The sequence below is a fragment of the Macaca mulatta genome, chromosome 7 (assembly GCF_049350105.2).
Source record: "Macaca mulatta isolate MMU2019108-1 chromosome 7, T2T-MMU8v2.0, whole genome shotgun sequence".
Lineage (NCBI taxonomy): Eukaryota > Metazoa > Chordata > Mammalia > Primates > Cercopithecidae > Macaca > Macaca mulatta.
The window spans coordinates 3,008,607-3,024,562 of record NC_133412.1 but is presented as its reverse complement, the minus strand read 5'-3'; the positions used below and the strand labels follow the sequence as shown (position 1 = coordinate 3,024,562).

At 41.8% G+C, this 15,956-nt stretch overlaps 1 protein-coding gene across 6 annotated transcripts in view; it reads left to right on the top strand.

Annotated features, from left to right (window-relative positions):
- The window catches only part of GABRA5 (gamma-aminobutyric acid type A receptor subunit alpha5), an 80,836-nt gene extending 74,143 nt beyond the window's left edge, over nucleotides 1–6,693 (top strand). For all 6 annotated transcript variants that reach the window (XM_015141721.3, XM_028850628.2, XM_028850626.2 and 3 more), the window contains 2 exons: nucleotides 744–955; nucleotides 5,420–6,693. In XM_015141721.3, the coding sequence (XP_014997207.1) occupies nucleotides 744–955; nucleotides 5,420–5,719 (512 nt within the window). In that variant the 3' untranslated portion in view covers nucleotides 5,720–6,693. The remainder of the gene's footprint in view (nucleotides 1–743; nucleotides 956–5,419) is intronic.
- Nucleotides 6,694–15,956: the final 9,263 nt, after the last annotated feature.

Below are 15,956 nucleotides of genomic sequence, written 5' to 3'. Positions count from 1 at the left end.
CTGCAGTCAGGTGAAGGTCTGTCTTCCCTGTTTGCAGGGAGCCGTCTGCTTCCGGGTGCCTAGTAAATCACTGGGAGGCACCTGCTGGCTGCGGTGTGAATGTGACTGTCATTCTGCCTTGGATCTTGCCTTCGTGCTACAGAAACACATCACTCGCTCTACGTGTCTTTGTGGAGCAATGGCTGTTTGCCTGGCTTTGTTCATGGCAGTGGGAGCCAAAATCAGACCGCAATCCCTGCCCTCCTCAGTTCATATTCTAAAGGGAAGGGACAGTCAAGACACGGAGCGTCAGCAGTTGTCTGTCTAAGTGCTGTGAATCTGTTAGGTGTTAGCAAAACAGTAGAGGAAAGCGCAGGCTGGGATTAAAATCATCAGTCCCTTGGGAGGCCGAGGCGGGCGGATGGCATGAGGCCAGGAATTCGAGACCAGCCTGGCCAACGTGGCGAAACCCCGTCTCTACTAAAAATACAAAAATTAGCCAGGTGTGGGGATGCCTGCCTGTAATCCCAGCTACTCAGGCAGCTGAGGCACGAGAATTGCTTGAACCCCGGAGGCAGAGCTTGCAGTGAGCCAAGATCACGTCACTGCACTCCAGCCTGGGCAAGACTCTGTCTCAAAAAAATAAAAAAAAAAATCACTGGTCCCCTTTGTGTCTATCATTTTGGGCATGTTGTACTGGGGTCCTGGGTGCCGGCACTGAACCCTGTTTCCGTTTTCCACTCTGCCCCGCCTGACCCCCGCAGGGGTCACCACGGTGCTGACCATGACGACCCTCAGCATCAGCGCCCGGAACTCTCTGCCCAAAGTGGCCTACGCCACCGCCATGGACTGGTTCATAGCCGTGTGCTATGCCTTCGTCTTCTCGGCGCTGATAGAGTTTGCCACGGTCAATTACTTCACCAAGAGAGGCTGGGCCTGGGATGGCAAAAAGGCCTTGGAAGCAGCTAAGATCAAGGTACTGACTGTTTCTCCTCCCTTCTTCCAGGTCCCCTTGACAGAGAAAGTGTGCCCGATTCTATCCAAACATAAGACAAGGCGCTGCTCTTTCCTCCCCGGCAGCTCCCAAAAGCTCCTTCCCTTATACTCAAGGCCCTCACCAAGTCTTACTGACAACAAGTCCAATTTCACTCCAGCAAAAGGCGACAGGATGTGAATGGCTTGGGCCTGTTTCTATTCAAGCCCGTTATTTTGGCAGAAGTAACTCCTGTCTCTTAAGGGATGACACGTCTGGTTTTAATTGTGGAATCTGTTCTTCTGCTCGTTTTTCCCCCTTCACCACGCAGGCTGTCCTCTTCAGGTGGCCTCAGGTCGAGAAGGGGGCGCCGACGTAATGGAAGGAGTTCATCAGCAAAGCACACCCAAGCCCCGCTGAGTCCATGATTTGACCCCCTTTTACCAGGCACATAAATTGTTGTGAAAGCATTACTCTGTTCAAAGCAAAGCACCATCAAGTATTGAAAGGGTGATTTATGCCCAAATCTTAAGAACATTTGAAGAAAAAAGATTTACCAAGATTCCAAGCTGCATTGTTTCCTTGGGGAGATAAGAATAGCATTCATGGACAGTAAATAAAGCAGCATATGGTGAACTGCTAATTTCACCACACAGAAAACAAACACACACATCTCTGTGAGGAGAGAACAGGAGGTCAGAGCCATCGGGGTGACCTGAAAGTAAAACTTAATCTGTCCTTTGGAAAATCAGCATGAAGGGAGTCTTGGAAGGCATTAGAGAGGCCTCGAAGTGTAAGTCCCGACCTCCCAGCCAGGGACCACAAGCCAGTTACAGCAGAGCAGGAGGCCCTGGTTCTACCGGGAGAACTGCTTCCATCCCATCCACAGCCCTGTGCTTGCTCTGAGGGTTGGACTCTGCTGTCAGGAGTTCTGGCCTGACCTCGCCATTGTGCCTTCACTATTTCCACGTGCCAGGAGTCCCTCCCCTGCTGGAGTTTCAGCATAGAAGCCGCACTTCCGAGCCTAGCTCCCTGGCTGCGGGAAGGCCTGGCAGGACCCCTGCTGGGTGCTCTCATGGAGGGAGGAAAGGAGGAGCTGGAGGAAGGGCCTCGGGCGTGGGTGTGCTTTGAGGGCTGGGAGGAGGGACAGGAGTGATCTGACCACACTGGGTGATAGGGACTGGGGAGCTGGGAGCAGGCTGTTCTCAGATGATGGAAGTTCTTGGCCGACACGTTTGAACTTGTTCCTGCAGACCAGGGGGCCAGAGAAGGTGCTGTGCGGGGAGGAATGAGAATGGAGTTTGGGGAGATGGGGCTTCCCAACACTCCGCACTGTGTTGCTGGAAGGTGCGTGTGTGTCACCTGCCTGGGACATAGACGGTGCGTGAAGGATAGTGGGCTGGAGCCTGGTATGAAGTCAGGGAGCAGCCAGAAGTTCCTGACAGTCACCAAGGTTGTCGGGCTTATGCCTGTGAGTCCAGGAGGAACATGAACCCCCGGTGAACGGAGAGAGCACGCATGTGGTTGGGTGGTGTTGTTGGGTGTCGCCATCACTGGCTAATCTAATCGCCGTAGATCTGAATTCTGAATGGAGGGTTGGAGGGAAGAGAGAGGATGAGGGTGACCTGCATTGTCTCATTCACGAGAGTGAGGGTCTTCTAGAATAAGCAGCATGCCTCAGGCTGGCTTGTGGAATGTCAAGACTCTCTCGTTCCGGAAGGCAGTGACGCTAGGGGTTCCACCCCTGCCGCCAGGAAGGGTCTGTGCCTGGAAGGCATGGAGCATGTGCAGGCAGCACACCCCGCGGTCAGACTCCGGCCGCGAGCGTGAATTCCACAGCCTGGGGTCAGCCTACACCCGAGTAAACTGTTCCCTGGAAGTAGAGAGGAGTTTAAAAAAATAGACTGTGTTCACCATTGTTCCAAGTTGGGATCTCCAGAAGCAAACACTGGGTCAGCGTTTGGGGTGTGGCAGATTTTAGGAGGGAAGGTTTGGGAAAGGAAACAGGGGGCAGTGAGATTCGGAGAGGAAGAAATCAAACCGTGACGCAGGCCTAGCAAAGCCCAGGCTCACCCGCTGGGGCGTGTGGAGCAGGTGGCCAGTGGAGGTGCCCCGTGTCAGGGATGTGGCCAGGGCTTTAGACTCCTGCGTCGCTGCCCAACAGATGTGTCTGGTTTCCCCAGGAAGGGCATGAGTCTGGCCAGACCGCCCTCTGCAACTCAGGCTACCGGAAGAGCTGACACCCGGCCGCACTGCCTGCAGCTGGGGAGCACGTCCTTCCGGACAGGCGGATTCCGGGGCGCGTGTACATCTCCACCACCAGCGCTGTGACTGTGCTGAGTCCCAGGCGGGTGTTCCCTGCCACCTGCCCCCACCCCACTGCACATTCCTTCCCAGTAAAAACGCGCACCCTCAGGACAGAGCGGTATCTTCTCAAGGGCTTGCCCTTCACTTGGTTCCACCCAGAGCTAGAACCATTCTAAGCAGTAACTCACATGTATGGGTTTCTTCTGGCGGATCTGCATGAGCGCTCACATGACGGTGGGGAAGGCGGGGCTGGCAAAACTGCCATCGCATTTCTGAGGTGTGGCCCGCCTCCCTCAGGCTCCGGCACGGTTTCCCCAGGAGGTCCTCATGCCCCTGCCCCTGGCCTGGTTTTGGTTCACCTGTTTCACCTGTTTCCCCTGACTCGTGCTCTATGCTTGGCCTTTCTGCTTTTTATCTTTTCTTTATTCTTAATGGTTGATTTATTTTCTTTACTCTCTTGTGTTTTTCAAGTTTTAATTAATGAGACTGTATTACTTTAGTAGTGGAACACAGGTTGTCTAACATTTTATTGTGCACATTTTTAAACATACAGCAATGTTTAAAGAGGTTTACAGTGAAACCGTCTGCTGTTAACATTACCTGTGGCTGTGTCCTCACCACCTGTCACCTCTCCCTCTGTCTGTCCACCAATACACCCATCCTCAATCTGTGATTTTTTTTGCTACATTTCAAAATAAATTTCAGGTGGCAATGCATTTCCCACTCCATATGTCAGCATGCATGTCATTATAACTACAGTCCAATACTAGCTTACTGTTTTATTCCTTTGAAGCAAAATTTGTAGTGTGAAATGCTCAAGTATTAATGGCACCTTTGTTGCGTGTGCCCAAATATGTACATTGTGTGTAACTCGAATCCCTGCCACAGTAGAGGACATCTCCAGCCTCCAGAAAACTCACCATGCCTCTTCCCAGGCAGGGCTTGACTCCACCTGTCCAAACATATCCACTATTTTTATTTCTTCCACCATAATGTAACTTACCTGTTTAGAATTTTATATCCAAAAAAAAAAATCTTCACAAAAAACGTATACAAGAATGTTCATAACTGCTTAATCCATAAGAGTTAAGATTAGAAACAGTCTAGGTGTCCATCGATTGGAGAGTAAGCAAACGGTGGCACATTCGTGCAAAGATACATCACTCAGCCATGAAAAGGAGAGGATGACTGATAGACACAGCAAATGGGCGAGTCTCAAAAGTCTTGTGCTGGGTGGAAGGCACCTTGTCAAAAGAGTGCATTCTGTACCATGAGGTTTAATTGCGTCCTTTCCTCCTTCCCCGCAGGCTACACCTTAGGGCTTCCCTTATATCCACACACCTTATTCCCTCCCGCTGGTGCACTCGAAGGTAAAGAAGTGATGGCTGCCTTTGCAGGGGGGAAGTCCTAATTCCGTTTATGCCAAGATCTTGAGAAATGCCAGACTTTAATTTTTTTTTACTTTTATTTTAGGTTTAGAGGTATATGTGCAGGTTTGTTGTAGGAAAATCAAGTCACAGGAGTTTGTTATATAGATCATTTTGTCACCCAGGTACTAAGCCTGGTATCTAATGGTTATTTTTTTCTGCTCCTCTTCCTCCTCCCACCTTCCACCCCAATGTCTGTTGTTTCCCTCTTTGTGTTCATAAGTTCTTATCATTCAGCTTCCACTTGTGGTATTTGGTTTTCTGTTCCTGTGTTAGTTTGCTAAAGATAATGGCCTCCAGTTCCATCCATGTTCCTGCAAAAGACAAGATCTCATTCTTTTTATCATTCTTTTTTTATGGCTGCACCATTCCATGGTGTATATGTACCACACTTTCTTTATCCAATCTGTCATTGATGGGTGTTTAGGTTGATTCCATGTCTTTGCTATGTGAGCAGTGTTGCAATGAACATTCTCATGCATGTGTCTTTATGGTAGAATGATCTGTATTCCTCTGGGAATATATCCAGTAATGAGATTGCCAGACTTACATAGCAATCATAGCTCTCATGTGTGCCCTGTCTGCAGGCTACCTGGAGACATCAATGGAGGAGGGCCCTCTCCCAGGCTAAGCAGGTGTTTCTCTCTTTTGAAAGGTGCACCTTTAGAACTCCAAGGTGAGCTGACCATTGCCTGTAAGCGGCGCGTCCTTACATTCCTATTATATTTTGCAGAAAAAGCGTGAAGTCATGCTCAATAAGTCAACAAATGCTTTTACAGCTGGGAAGATGTCTCACCCCCCAAACATTCCGAAGGAACAGACTCCAGCAGGGACGTCGAATACAACCTCGGTCTCAGTAAAACCCTCCGAAGAGAAGACTCCTGAAAGCAAAAAGACTTACAACAGTATCAGCAAAATTGACAAAATGTCCCGAATCGTATTCCCAGTCTTGTTCGGCACTTTCAACTTAGTGTACTGGGCCACGTATTTGAATAGGGAGCCGGTGATAAAAGGAGCTGCCTCTCCAAAATAACCGGCCGCACTCCCAAACTCCAAGACTTCCAGCGAAATGGTATCAAGGGGAGGGCTTGCTCGCAGGGGCGTTCCATATGTGAGCACTATCTTTCAGGAAATTTTTGCATGTTTAATAATATGTACAAATAATATTGCCTTGATGTTTCTATATGTAACTTCAGATGTTTCCAAGACGTCCCATTGATAAATCAAGCAAACACCTTTCTAGGAAAACGGGATACAATGACCGACACTCAGATGCCCAGTATCATACGTTGATAGTTTACCAACAAGATACGTATATTTTTAACTGCTTCAAGTGTTACCTAACAATGTTTTTTATACTTCAAATGTCATTTCATACAAAATTTCCCAGCGAATAAATATTTTAGGAAACTCTCCATGATTATGACTTGACCAACTCTATTGTGAGAAACAGGGATCATAAAGAGCACGTTTTTCATGACCAGGAAACTTGGACATTTACGTACAAAATGAACTGCCTGTGATAATTCTTACTGTTCTGAAATTAGGAAAGTGCTGCATGATCTTACATGAAGAAATAGAGTCGGCAAACATTTATGCAGGCAGATTAATAACAGAAACACATCATATGTTAGACACACAAATACAGTATTTCCCTGAGGAAAAAAAATTAACTGCTTAAATTTTTTGGGAGGAAAAAGACACATTTCTTACCCCACCCCACACCACCCACTACCTGAACAACAGCCAAGGAAAGAAAGGAGATGTTCAAACAAACCACAAACAGTGTGTTGACGGCACTCTCAGCCCTTGGCCCGTGTGATCGCTGTCTCTGAAACACCGACCACCTCCCTCTGCAGCCAGCGTGTAGCGCTTCAGTGGTGAGAAATTGTCCTTGAGTTATTTTCCATTTTATTTCCTTGTATGTATTTCATGACTGGACTTCCTGCTCTGTCAGCTTTTGTATATGAATCTTAAATGTTCATTAAAAAATAAAAAATGAACCGATCTTGTGGACATATATGACTCTTTTTTAAAAATTTCGTGTTTTGGTGGACTCATTTCCTGAAAGTGACATAAATGGAACCCGTCATGAAATTGCTTGGGAACGAAGCAGAACAAAACAAAACGTTTACTTGGTGGCTTGTCTCTGGTCCAACCTAATTCCATAGAGTAGCACCTGGAGAGAAAACTTGTTGAAACCACGGTGAGGGTAGACAGGTGAAAGCAGGTACAGCCCATCACAAATTTCTCAGTGGTGCAATGCCGCTTGGGCCTCGACTTGATAGAGTCTTCTCTGAGTGTATTTCAGGGTGGGTGTTGTGGGCATGGTGACTACCTGGTTCTTTACATATGGGAAGATTTAATTATCCCCCCACCCCCCTTTATTTTTTTGAGCCAAGGTCTTGCTCTGTTACCCGAACTGGCGTGCAGTGGCTCAATAATGGCTCACTGCAGACTCAGCCTCATAGGCTAAAGCAATTCTGCCACCTCAGCCCCCTAAGTAGCTGGGACTACAGGCGTGTACCACCATGCCTGGCTTATTTTTAAATTTTTCATAGAGACCAGGGTCTCACTATATTGCCCAGGTTAGTCCTGAACTCCTGCATTGCCCCTTCGTTGGTTTTAGGGTCTCACAAATGGAAGGGTAAAGGCCAGCAGAGAAGGCCTCTTCAGTGTTCACATGAGGAAGCATTTCCCTATTCTAAACGATGATGATATTTGTATAATGAGAGTGCTCTCTGTTATACCACAGCAAAAATCCCAGCAAAACAAAAAACAAACTTAAGGCTCAATAGAAGATCCTGTTTTCATATACTATGTAGTTACATTTCTCTCCTATAGTCTGTAGAGTTTAGCTTTGTGCTGTAGTTTGGAGAAAAATATACTGTAAGTTATGTCCAAATGGCTACATGCATGAACACCCTCTTTGAACATCTCAGTCCATCGATAGAAGAGTAAGCAACAGGTGACCTCACCACCTGTCACCTCTCCCTCTATCTGTCCACCAATACACCCATCCTCAATCTATGTTTTTTTTTTTTTTGCTACATTTCAAAATAAATTTCAGATGGCAATGCGTTTCCCATTCCATATGTCAGTATGCATGTCATTGTAACTAGAGTCCAATACTAGCTTACTGTTTTATTCCTTTGAAGCAAAATTTGTAGTGTGAAATGCACAAGTATTAACAGCATCTTTGCTGAGTGTGGCCAAATATGTACATTGTGTGTAACTCAAATCCCTGCCACAGTAGAAAACAATGTCTTCCATATCAGGTTGCAGGAACTTTCTTGACAAGGTCTAGCCTTCATTACAGAAAACCTCCAATGAGCTCCAGTTTGAAGATAGGCTAACCACATTTACAAGCTGCTGAACCTTAATTCTGATGAATGTTTAGTGAAAAAGGTCACATTCGTTTTCTACTTTCTGATTTTGTATTGTAGATATTTCAGTGTTTGTTATTTTTAATGAGAACATAATAAGAATCACCTTGGGGATAATGATAATAAGGCAAAAAATAAAAACTTCGGAAAATAATTATAAATTACAGTACCCTACTTTTAGAGCAAGGATATTTAAATGTATCTCTTTTGACATCACCACAAATAGAGAGAATATTCTAATATGTTGTTAATCAGTATTACTTCTGGACTTTCTTTGGAATCTAAAGACCTATCCAGGAAAAGCCTTGACTAATGTTGGCCTAAAAGTGTGTGTCTGTCTACAATAATTGGGTTCAAATGCCTCTGGAGTAACTATCAAACTTAAAATAGCACAGCAAACATCCTCTGTTGAAGATTGACAAGGAAGTTGTAAATCTTCTGACCTACTTGTCATGCTCATGTCTTAGAAATAATGCTTTATGTCTCTCATGGGACTGTGAAAATAAAATAAATCTCGAGACCCCAAAATCACTAAAGCAAGGGAAAAGTGAAACTGGGAACTATGTCAGGCAAACCTGCCTCCCATTTTATTTCTAAATAAGATAGCTACAAAGATAAGCTACATACCTCCCTCACAGTTTGCCCACAAGGAAGTTCCTTGTGAACAAAGGACAGGCAAAACTCAAAATCATCCCTCTGCTCACATGAGACAAACACATATCTGATTGCTTCCTTTGCTTTACTGTTTCACTAAGCCAGGTTGTCTAGCTGTGACCTGGAAGCCCCCTCCCCACTTTGAGTTGTCCCACCTTTCCAGACTAAACCAGTGTATATCTTACATATATTGATTGATGTCTCCTGTTTCCCAAATATTTATAAAGCCAAGCTGTGCCCCAACCACCTTGGGCACATGTTGTCGGGTCCTCTGGAGGCTGTGTCATGGGTGCATCCATAACCTTGGCAAAATAAACTTCCTAAATTGATGAAGACCTGTCTCAGACACTCTTGGTTTATAGGACAAATTATGAGAAGCAGGTACACTAAATAAGTAACCTCTATTTTATAAACAGGAATACTGCCGCCCAAAGAGGTTAATCCATTGGCTCAGAATCGTATCAAAAGTTAGGAAGACACGCAGGCCTAGATCCTAGTCCTCATAATTTCTAACCCAGGGCTCACAACACCATGCAATTGCTTCCAGATGGAAGGTGATTTAGAACAAAAATGTAACCTAAAATGAAAAATCTTGCTTCAAACCCTGGTTGAATTATTATCTATTAACAATGCCCTAGAGAAACTTTTTTTGTTTTGTTTTGTTTTTTTGCACTGAAAACATGACCTTTAAGTTTGCCCCTTCTTATATAAAACGTGTGCTTCTGTGATCTTCAAAACCTGTCTTGACGGAATGGATCTGTGTTAGGGTAGCACTCCCCCCAGCTACCCTTCAAGGAGAGAGAGAGAGAGAGAGAGAAGCACTGATTGACTAGAGCCAAGGATCTTGATGTGATTTCTCCTCCCAGAGCTCCCACCTGAATGATGATGTGACTGCCTTGGGAGGGGTCTGCCTCCAGGGAAAGCATAACTGACTGTGACACTGAGTCTTCAATCAACATCATCCTTCATTGTAAGAACTAACTTCAAATCAAAAAGAACCCTTTCTTTGGAAAATTGGAAATGCCACAGTTTACTCAGGGAAAACAGTATTTTAAATATTTAAAAATTAGTCTTAATGTCTTTTTACCATATACTAGCACATCTGGGACAATCAGTGCCCTGAGCAAACACATTGAGCATTTGAATATGAATTACTCTGATCACTGAAATTACTTGCCAGGTTTGCAGTGATATAAGGTAATGATTTTGAAGTCTGCGAAAAGGTTCATTTCATCAAAGATTTACATGATTATCTGTTTGTCACTGTCATTTTCAATAGACTGTCTCAACTCTAAATTCAAATGCTCTGTAGCCTGTTTTGAAATGAGTATGGGTTCTTTATGGAAACTTGTGATTTGAAAAATATTTACTGCTCACAATTTCCCTAATATAAAAGTCTGAAGAGATATTTAAGGAAAAAAAAAAGTCTGAAGAAATGTTTGCTTAGCTTTTCTGAGTTATTTGAAAATCAAATAAACCAAGGATCAGGCACTCTATTTTGCAATGTGAGACCTCAGAAGGAAAAATTTGAAGTGAGCTCTAATTGATCCAATATACTCATTTAAGTCCAATTTATTCTGCATTCTTCATGTTGCTATCGTCTCCTCACCAGCCAGCATTATTCCAGGCCAGTAGCAGAAGCTAGATGAATGTGAACTGACGGAATAAATCAGTCCTGATAAGTGGGTGGACTGGATCTGATGAAACTCCTTCAGTTAAGGATTGCAAATTGGTGGTAATATTACACCTGATGGAAATCCTTTCTTAAGAATTTATAAAATAAGAATTTCAAAGATTTGTATAAACCTATCCATAGCTGACCTAACAACACTAGGAACACAATCCCACAGGGTGACAGTTGTCTGGGCTTGAGTGACAGGCTGCTCCTTTAGGTCAGGTGACCATGTAAATTTATCACCCAGACATGAGACTTGCAGAGTGTTGGACTGAGGTCCTCTGTAAATCCTCTCCCCACAAAAAGCAATGAAAACACTGGCAAGATTATATCGAAGCAATTTCAGAACTCTGGAAATAAAATCAAAGGCATACAACACATTAAAAGAGTTTATTGAAGAAACAGTACTGAACTTCAATAAGAACAGTGAGGTCTATGCCATTTTAACTTAGAGATTTCCCTGTCTCCCTATCAGCTCCTTGGCATGGTACCATGAAGACCAGAAGCCTTGTTGCCACCCGAGGGGGATGATTTAATTTGGAACTCTACAAAATGCCCCATCCCCAGAGTTTTGCCACTATTTGACCTGACCTGGAGCCCCATGGGAAAGTTTTATTCCCAAAGCATTGTTGATGATAATGATGATCGGCATCACTTGAGGAAGGTGAACACTAAAGCCTTCAAGGCAGTGATGCCACAGCTAAGGCAAGAAAGAAACCAGCCAAACATGTACAAGGAAGGTCTGGGGAATCAGATCTAGTTCACAGTGGACTATAAACATCTCAGACATATTCCTGAGGATCTGAAAGTCTGTGTGTATGTGCAGGGTCGTGTGAACAGTCAAGAAAGGGCAGAGAGAGTCTTAGTTACTTACTCATCCCTGGCTGACCCTGATGTCCTGTGAAAGCAAAAAGTGAAAGACAAGGAAGACTTAATCTGCCTAAACTTTGAAAGCGTGCTCCAAACTACACATAGATCCTCACGGCAAAGGGTGAAAAACGTATCACCATAAAGCATTCAAGAGAATTAAAGACCAATCATTGACTGCCCTAAGCTGTGCTGACATAGGGGTGACCCCTGTAAAGCCAGGACTAAAAATGAAAACAGACAGAGACTTCAGTCTAGGGAATGCAAACACTAGCATACTTGTCCGGGAAAGTAATTAAACAAACAAAGCCTAACCCCAACAACAACAAAATACAACAACAATAAACAGTGGGAGAAAGGGATGATCAGATTTCAAAGGTATAAAAATATATGGCTAGTGTTTCCAGTTTATTAGGAAGCATGCAAAGAAATTGGGATGTGCAGCCGGTATACAAGAAACAAAACCGTCAAAACGTACTGGTCCTGAGGGTGCCCAGAAGTTGGATTTAGTAAATAGACTTTAAATCAGCTATTTGATAATAAGAATAAATAATATAATATATAATGAGAAGAAGTAATGGTTGAACATCCCATAATTTATTAAAAACATTAATTTACACCTCCAAGAGGCTCAACTAAGTCTTAGTATAGTAAGCTTAAAGAAATATACACCCGGATACAATGTAATTATTCTGTTGAAAGCCAAAGGCAGAGAGAGAATCTTGAAAGCAAGAGAGAAGAGACTCATCATATACAAGGATCCTCAATAAGAATAACAGCTGACTTCTCATAAAAAACCATGGAGGCCAGGAGGCAGTGAGATAACATATTCAAAGTGCTGAAAGAAAGCGGGGAACCCCCCACCATCAACCAAAACTTCTATGTTGAGCAACATTACTCTTCAAAACGGCAAGTGAAATAAGACAGGCCCAGGTAAATAAAAATGGAGAGAATATATCTATAGCAGCCCTACTCTACAAGAAATGCCAAAGGAAGTCTTTGAAGGTGTATAGGAATGATAGTTGATGTTAACTTGAACTCATACAAGGAAAGGAAGATCACCATAAAGGAAATTACATGGGTAAATATAAAATGTAAATAAAGCTTTTACTCTTTTCTTCTTTCAACCAATTTAAAAGACAACTGTATGAAACAATAATCACGAAGCTATATTGATGAGTTTATAAGCATAATTTGTATAACAATAGTATCACCTTGGAGAAAGACAAGTCATTATATTGGAAGGACATTTGTGTATACTTTTGAAATTAAGTTAGTAATAGTTGGCTCTAAATTGTTTTAAGGTAGGATGCATATTTAATCCCCAGAGCAGCCATAAAGAAAATAAGTTAAAGAAAAGGTAGTGAACAATCCAAAGGAATTAAAATAGTGTGCTAGAAAATAACACAAAAGAAAACAAAGAGCAAAACAGCAGCTGTAAATTCAACCACATCAATAATTAAATGAAAACGCATTACATAGTCCAATCAAAAGGCAGAGAATGTCAGACTGGATTAATTGAAAAGGACATAACCATATAGTTTCAATAAGAGGTATGTTCTAGATTCAAAGACACAAATAAGTGGAAAGTAAAAGGATGGAAAAGATATACTATGCAGATAGTAACTGAAAGACTGCTAGAACTATTATACCAATATCAGAAAAAATTACCTTAATGCAGATAATATTACTAGAGACAAAGAAGTACATTTTATAGTGGTAGAACAGTTAATTTATCTGGAAGATATAACAATTAAAAACAGATATGTATCTGTGTACCTAACAACAGAGCCCAAAATACATGAAGTAAAAACTGATGGAATTGAAAGGGGAAATATACAGTACAACATTCGTAGTTGGAAACTTTATTCTCCACTCTTAGTAGTTGGTGGGACAACAAGACGGAGAATCAGCTAGTATGTAGAAGACCAGAACAACACTATCAGCCAACTTGATCTGCTCACATCTAAGGAACACTGCACCCAACAGCAGCAGAATCCATATCCTTTTCAAGGCCATTCTCCCGAATAGAGCATTTTGTGTGCAATAATACAAGGCTTAATAATTTTTTTTTATTTTCATTTTTTTGAGTCAGGGTTGTTCTCTGTCACCAAAGCTGGAGTGCAGTGGCATGATGAGGGCTTACTGCAGCCTTGACCTCCCAGGCTCAAGTGACTACAGGCATGCACCACCACGCCCAGCTGATTTTTAAATTTTTATTAAATTAGAAAATATAGTGAGACAAGGTCTCACTGTATTGCTCAGTCTGGTCTCGAACTCCTGAACTCAAGTAATCCACCCGCCTCGGCCTCCCAAAGTGCTAGGATTAAAGGCATAAGCCACTGTGCCTGACCAAGTCTTAATAATTTTAAAGAGATTGAGATCATACAAAGTATGTTCTCAAAAAACAATGGAATTAAATTAGGAGTTTGTTTTTCAAACCAGGACACTTTTAACAAGCATAACAATAATAATTACATCAGAACAACAGGCATACATTAAAATGCTCTTGAGCAAATCAGAACCTGTGCTCATCCTGCCTTTAGCAAGGAATCCGTTATACAGTTCCCATCCGATCCATGCTTTAGTCATCTCCAGTGTGAAACCTGCCTCACCCTGTAGGCCTTTGAGTTTGCAATGCCTCGGTTAGACCAGTATGAATTGGGTCATTGTAGGAAACATGCACTTTATTTTCCAATGAATTAGTCTTAAATTCTACCATGCCCCATTCCTATTTTATCTTTTACATTTGTATTGATATTAGGCGTAGTGTGTGTATATATTTATGGGGTATATGAGATATTTTGATAGAGGCATTGAGTGCATAGTAATCATGTAAGAGTAAATGGGGCATCCATCACCTCAAGCATTTATCATTCTCAAGTACACATGAAAAATCTACAAAATTAATCACATACTGGGTCATATATCAATATTAAAAATATTGGTACATTCATAATATAGACTATATATATATTTGAGACCAGGTTATGAAACTGGCTAGTTTTTGTATTTTGGTAGAGACAGGGTTTTACTACATTACCTAGGCTGGTCTCAAACTCCTGGTGTCAAGCGATCCATCCACCTCAGCCTCCCAAAGTGCTCGATAACAGGCATGAGCCACCATGCAGGCCAATAATATAGAAATTTTATAAAATAACACTTTGGTCATAAGTAATAATATTGAAAATGGAAACAACTTTTTAAAAAAGTATCTTCCAACTAGAAATTTAGAATTTCTTCTATTAAACAGCAAAAGGATGAAAATAAAGATTTTAAAATATTAAATTTCTAAAAGTCAAATTTAAATTACACATAAAAATTTACGAGATACAAGAAATCATTGCTCAGACTAAGGTAGCAAAGGTTTTCCCCTATATTTTTTTTTTAGTGGTTTTATAGTTTCAGGTCTTATGTTTAAGTCTTTTATCTACTTTGAGTTGATTTTTATATGTAGTGTGAAATAAGAGCCCAATTTCATTCCTCTGCATGTGACGTCTAGTTTTTCCAACACAATATATTGCAGAGACTGTCCTTTCCTCGTTGTGTGTTCCTGATATCTTCATGGAAAATTTATTGGTTCTACATGTGTGAGTATATTCCTAGGCTCTCTATCTCTATCATCTCTATCCACTGGTCTATGTATCCATTCTTATGTGAGTGCCATATTGCTTAAATTACTGTAGTCTAGCAGTGTATTGCAAGTATGATGCTACCAGCTTCATTCTTTTTGTTCAAGATTGCTTTGGTTATGTGGGATCTGTTGTGGTTCCATAAAAATTTTAGAATTTTTTTCTACTTCTGTAAAAAATCATTGGAATTTTGATAGGGATTGCATTGAATCTTTGATGGCTTTGGGTAGTATGGAGATCTAAATAATATTAATTCCTCCAATCCATGGTCACAGGATCTCTTTCCTTTTATTTGTGTCATTCACAATTTCTTTCATTAATGTATTATAGATTTCAGTATATAGATCATTCACCTCTTTGATTAAATTTACTCCTAAGTATTTTATTTTATTTTATTATGGTACAGTAAATGAGATTGTTTCATTAATTATTTTAGGATAGTCTGTTGTTAGTATATAGATATGCTACTGATTTTTTATGTTGATTTTGTATCCTGTAACTTTACTGAATTTATCAGTTCTAACACCTTTTGGTGGAGTCTTTTGGGTTTTCTACATAGAAGATCTTTCATAAAAAAGACAATTTTATTTCTGCTTTTACTTTTTGGATGTCTTTATTTCCTTTACTTCCTTAATTGGTATGGCTAGAACTTCCAGAATTATACTGAATAGAAGTGATAAGAGAGAGCATCCGTGTCTTATTTATGAACTTAGAGGAAAAGCCTTGAACTTTTCACTGTTGAGTATGATATTAGCTATGGGCTTGTCATATAGGCCTTGACTGTATACAGCACAAGAAAATTTAAGGGAATTGCTCTGTGACCGTGGTCTGGGCAATAATTTTTTGGATAGGACCCCAAAAGCACAGGCAATGAAAAACAAAAATGGACACATGGGATCGTATCATACTAAAAAGCCTCTGCACAGCAAGGGAAAAAACTAGCAGAGTGAAGATAAAATCCATGGACAGGGAGAAAAGATTTGCAAATAAAATATTTTCTTTTCTTTTTTTTTTTTTTGAGCCAGAGTCTCGCTCTGTCACCCAGGCTGGAGTGCA